The sequence below is a fragment of the Crocuta crocuta genome, unplaced genomic scaffold, assembly GCF_008692635.1.
Source record: "Crocuta crocuta isolate KB4526 unplaced genomic scaffold, BGI_CrCroc_1.0 scaffold299, whole genome shotgun sequence".
NCBI lineage: Eukaryota > Metazoa > Chordata > Mammalia > Carnivora > Hyaenidae > Crocuta > Crocuta crocuta.
In genome coordinates, this window is record NW_027532747.1 from 523,704 (window position 1) to 529,403 (window position 5,700).

The 5,700-nt window shown below is 55.1% G+C and overlaps 1 protein-coding gene across 1 annotated transcript in view; it reads right to left on the bottom strand.

Annotated features, from left to right (window-relative positions):
- Positions 1 to 5,700, bottom strand: part of UROC1 (urocanate hydratase 1) — a 33,178-nt gene that overhangs the window by 24,043 nt on the left and 3,435 nt on the right. Inside the window, exons 3-6 of the mRNA XM_077780817.1 lie at positions 4,785 to 4,880; positions 3,565 to 3,624; positions 3,139 to 3,267; positions 2,985 to 3,046 (exon numbers count right to left, since the gene is read on the bottom strand). Of these exons, the coding sequence (XP_077636943.1) occupies positions 2,985 to 3,046; positions 3,139 to 3,267; positions 3,565 to 3,624; positions 4,785 to 4,880 (347 nt within the window). The remainder of the gene's footprint in view (positions 1 to 2,984; positions 3,047 to 3,138; positions 3,268 to 3,564; positions 3,625 to 4,784; positions 4,881 to 5,700) is intronic.

A 5,700-nucleotide genomic window follows, 5' to 3' on the forward strand; every position in this document is an offset into this window, starting at 1 on the left:
CACAGCTCCTGCTCATTGCTATTCGGGGGCCCACAGGCTGCAGGATCAGAAACCACAGAAGGTTCCCCTGTCCCCCCCATCTCCGGGCGTGAACCTGCAGCGAGTGACCCCCAAGCCGCCTCTCTGCCGGGGAAGCAACCAGGAAGGGGTGGGGCTCGGTCGTCAGGTGCGAGCCTGCACAATATTAAGAGACACTGTCAAACTCCACAGTGACTGTCCCCAGCAGTGCAGGCAGGTGCCTGCGTCTGCCCCTCGATAATGATCAGGCGCTTGGATTTCTTGGCAGTGCGGTGGGGGAGGGGCAGCATTTTTCCGTGGCCTTAATTTTACCCTTCCCTGGGGACCCCTGAGGTGGGAGGTGGGTTACCAGGGCTTCCTGCCACTTGCTTTTCTCCTTGGTCCATTTCAATCTCCTCCCCCATCTCTTTTCTATTGGGTCCCTGTCCCCCAGCCCCTCCTCTCTTCTAGATCCTGAGTCTGAACACCAAGTCTATCCCATAATTTAGATGAGGTACCACGTGGAACCTCTCCATCCCTTCCAGAATAGAGGGAGGCATGACCCTAAGCTTGGAAGGTTGTGTGACTACTATACAATATAAAAAATAGCTCTAATATAATAGACTTCCACCCAGGGAGTTGAGCAAACGCATCAGAACTCCCCACAAGGCCCCACGGACCCCCTAACCTCCGCCTCGGGGACCCACATCCACACCCAAGCAGAGTCCCCAAGGGCCCCCGTACCACGTACTAAGGGTGTCCTCAAGGGTGTTTCCTGAATTCTCACGCAACTCTGTGAGGCAGGAGCCAAGTTCCAAGGTTACACAGGGACCCGCTGCAGACCTGGGAACTGACTTCAAACCCTTCCGATTCGGTCCTTTGTCCCCAGGTTACCCACTGCGCTGCCCCCAAAGTAACTGTAGGGGGTAAAGCCGTGGGACCGAGTTTACTGCACTTGGAGCTCTGACCCCGTCGCTAGATGTAGTCTTCCCGGCCACCCCGGCTGTGCCCGTGTGGCAGGGACCCCTCCCTAAGGAGAGAGAAAAAGGGGAGAGCAGTCTTCAAGGTCACCTAGATATGCGCCCACGTGCCTACACCCCCTTGGCCTTGTAAACTGAGACAAGTTAATCAGACTGCATGTTTATGTGTGGTGCCGTACGCGGGAGACAAAGAAATAGAAAACACGTAAGAGACTACGCCACGTGATGTGGGCCGCTCAGTTCTTTGGGTACGAACCCAACTGAGCGGTGCCGGCACGAATCAAGTTGCTTCCTGGAAAGAAAAGCCTCGGTGTCACGACTNCTTTGCTTTAGTTACAGGCTCTCAGATCCCACACACGGTTAAACCTCTTCCCACCTGTGTGAGTGACCTGCAGCCATTTTAGGCAATTGCCCACAGCACCTGGGTCAGTCCTCAGGGGCACCCGGGTCAGTCCTCAGGGGCACCTGGGTTAATCCTCAGGGGCAGTGGACCACGTCTGACCCTGCAGTACTACCCTCTTTAAACTTCCTGAATCTATAAAACAGGCCCAGCACCCTGTCCAACGTCACAGTCAGGAGGCAGCGGGTCCAGGATGCAGACCCTGCGGTCCCCTGACCTCGCGGCTGCTCCACTGGTACAGAAGAGGTCATCAGGCCTCCCAGGAAACAATAGTCACAGCGGCTACTTATGACCCACCAAAAAAGTCACTGGGTTTCTGAGCCTTGGTTTCTTCCTCCACAAATTGGGCTAATAAGGGCACCTAGATCAGAGGCTTGTACAGAAAACCAAGCATGACAGTGCCTATAAAGCTCAGAACAACACGTGGTAGTGACTGTTATGATGATTATATTGTAAAGTGTCAGCCTGGCCAATAGGCTCCCGATACTACAGACCTGATCACACCGGCAAAACTCCTTGACCTCCTGAACTCAGGACGGACTCCTGAACTCTGGAATCGCCTAGAAGCTCCTGCCTGTCCATTTCATCTTTTAGAAACTAACTAAGGAACTGCTGGAACAGGAAAAGAAATATTTGAGAACAATATGTGAGAACAAAGCCCTGCAGCCGATGAATCAGAAAGTGCCTGACAGTTACCTCGGCCTCATCATAACATTAAAACCACCTCCTGAATATTCATCCTGAGCCCTCATAAAAGAAGCCTACTTAGCGTGTTGGGAGAGTGGCTTTGGACATTACTCCCACTGATCTCCTCATTCCGATGAGTAAAGTGACTCTGTGAGGCGCCTGCACCCGGGGTGGTCTTTGTGAATAGCGCACGGAGGAACAGACCCACTTTGGCCCAGGTAACAAAGAACAACACTCCCAGAGGTCAGTAAAAATGCACAGATCAGGACATTCACTGTAGCATTCTTCATATGCCCAGAGAACCGAAACAACCCACATCAGGTAGCAAGGGGGCTCAATAAATGATGGTGCAATTGAAGACTGCAGGTAAAACCAGACTCCGTTAGAACCACGTTTCCTGAAATGGAACAGTCTCCAGCTATCTCGTCCAAGGGGGGATGGCGGAGGGCGTCCATCAGGGTCTACCTGACTAACCACGTGCATGAGAAATGTTTGGACACAGACAATGTGAAACGAGGAAGTCTAGGGTGGGAGAGGGGTTGCCTTTCCACTTACAGCTCATTTAAAATGATGTTTGGGGGGAAAGTTTGCAATTCTGAGCACGCAGGATTCATGTGCCCTGCATTTTGGGATTTGGGCTGGTACGTGTGTTTGGTACACTCATCAAATGGCCCAGCCAGGATGTGTGCATTTCACGTAAATTTCACTTCAAAAGCAAAAACCCCCTAAACAAATTCTGAATTTCTGGTCATTGTATCTGCAGCTTCCTTTGAGATGCATCAAAAACCTAGTACATTCCGGATGCCCGCAGAGAAATAAGACTTACATCCTAACTTGTGCGCAGAGGAATAAGACTTACATCGTAACTTGTGCGCAGAGAAATAAGACTTATAACTTGTGTGCAGAGAAATAAGACTTACATCGTAACTCCCATAGCAAAGAGCTTCTCATACTCCGCCCTGGAGGAGTAGTTGGGAATGACCTGGAAGAGAGGAACGGAAGGGGAGCGGAAGGCGGGGGGCAGCACAGAGCCCTCCGAAACAACGGGAGGCAGGCCGCTGCCCCAGGACCCACCATGCCGTTGGTGATGACCAGCCGGGGGGCCCCGGGGCTGCTCGGGAAGAGGCCCAGAGGGTGTCCACTGTACATGACCAGGGTCTGCTCCTCTGTCATCTGTGACAGGTAGGACATCGTCAGCCAGAACTGCAGGGCAATGGAGGGCTCTGTAAGTGGGGGGCCCGCGCCGAGCCCCCCAAGTCACCACCCGGGCCCAGAGAGCTCCCGCAGCCCCAGCCGACCCGCCAGTGCTCTGTCCCTTCGGGCCTTTAGGACTCTCCAGCGGCTCCTGGTGCCTCGAATAATGCCACTCGTGCCCTGAGGGCCTGCAGCACCCCCGAATGCCCAGCGTGAGCGTCTCAGGCATCAGGGCAGCGGGGACCTGAGGCCTGATCCTGCCAGCCCAGAAGATGCGCTGCGGGGAAAGGCCACAGTCCGGCGTACCTGAGCCCAGTTGCTGAACACCTGCCCGTTCCCTCCGTAGGTCACCAGCTCCTGGGGAAACTGGAGAAGACACGGTGTCCTCTGAGACGGGGGTCTGGAGGGGGAGGCCCCCCCCCTGCGCTGTGCTCAATGGAACAAGATGGCTGACAGCCCTTCAAGAAGGGATGTTAAGGGCAGGGGAGAAGCAGAAAGGGTGGGCAGGGGCAGCAGCCTCTGCAGGAACATGGGCCGCCCGTGACCGTGTGACAGCTCAGCGTGAGGCGAGAGTCAGAACCGGGTCTGGGGTCACCTTGGGAACTCAGCCCAGCGTCCGTGTCAGGGGTCTGTGAGCAGGTTCTGGGGCCAAGGCCAGGGCTGAGGGAGCTCTCGCCTCCGGGTGGAATATTCGGATTCTAGGACCCAACTGCCCTCAAGTATAAGGGACTCGCCTCTGCAAAGGTTATCCTTTATCAAGCATGACAGATACATGTGGCCACACTTGCGTCATCCACGCAAGAGTGTGGCTATTGGGCATTTGAACCGTGGCTCATTTGACGCGCCCTGAGTGTAAGATTTGCCCCAGTTTCAAAGACTGAGTAGGAAAAAAGGTTGTAAAATGTCTCAATAATTTTTATGTTACGTGTTAAAAGGATAACATTTCTGATACGTTGGGATAAACAAAATACAGGAGTAAATCTGTTTGTTTGGTTTTTTTTTACTTTTTCACGTGGCTTTTAGGAAACTTAAAATGACATGCGCACCCATCACACCAACGTGGGTGTCCTGGGGATAAAGTTGTGCTATCCTTACAGAAGATGTAGCCCCAGGGCGGAGGGGGGGGGCGCTGGGAGAAGAGTCTGTGGTCCCCTAATCATCGTTACAGCTTCCTACAATCAATCCTTCTTTCGTTCTTTCTTTTTTTTTTTAACGGTTTATTTATTTCTAGGAGAGAGAGAGAGAGACAGCGTGAGCAGGGGAGGGTCAGAGAGAGAGGGAGTCACAGACTGAAACAGGCTCCAGGCTCTGAGCCGGCAGTCAGCACAGAGCCCGACGCGGGGCTCGATCCCACGAACCGCGAGATCATGACCCAAGCGAAAGTTGGACGCTTAACCGACTAAGCCACCAGGCGCCCCTCAATCCTTCTTTCTAAATAAAAGGCTTAAAAGCATCACATGCATGTCTTGAGTTACGTTTCTGTCGGGCAGTGCTGGCCCCGTGCCTCAGTTTCCCCTGGCTGTTACCTGGGCCACGGCAGGGTCGAGGTTGTTCATGATCATGTGCATGATGGCCGCGGCCGCTCTCGTCCGGCATGGGTACTGCTCGATTGGGTAGGCCCTGAGGGGAGTCCGGGCACCAGGTGACGAGGGGAGGGCTCCAGGCCTCCGCCCTGCCCTCCCTGGCTGGGGCCCCGCAGAAGGCGGTTCCAGACCAGCTAGGCCAGCCCACTCTGGCCGTTACACTCCCCCCCCTTCCCAGGATGGGACGCTAGGCCCCTCCCGCACCTGGGCCACCCCTCCCTCCCACTTGGCGGGCTCCAGCTGGCAGAAGATGGACTTGGAAGCAGAGCTGATGTTTGCTTTCCAGAAACATCTACTCCAGGTGGAGTTTATTATTCATCCCTTCTCTCCTTCATGCCACCAGGGCTCCTGGGCATCAATTCTAGAGCAAATGCCAGGCCAACAGGCCCCGACGGGAATGAGAGGCCGTGGTTCCTACTTTATGGGGAGAATGACCTTCCCTGGGGTGCTTCCAGACAGGTCTGGGCCTCTGGGGGTTCAAGGACAATGATGCTTGGGGCGGAAGTCTGGCGGGGGAGCATCTGGGACTGTGAGAAAGGCAGATCCCCCCCCCCCCGCAAACTGCTGACTCCACAGTGAGGGGTGAGGCCCAGCCCATCTACATTTTCACAAGGCCTCCCGGGCCGTGCGCAGTAGCCGGAGGCCCCTGATGGGGGGCTTAACCCGTCCCCCTATTTCCTGGCAAGACAAGACACGAGGCTGAGAAAGGGCTTTTGTCCACAGTTTGGTTCCAGAACTCTCCGGGACTGACGACCCAGGATGGCAGGCATCTCTAGGCTCCAGACCCCTACAGGTGAGGAGGCAGCCACGCCCTCTCTGCGGGAGGGCCCCTGGTGGGCACGGCCTGGGTCTCCTTCAC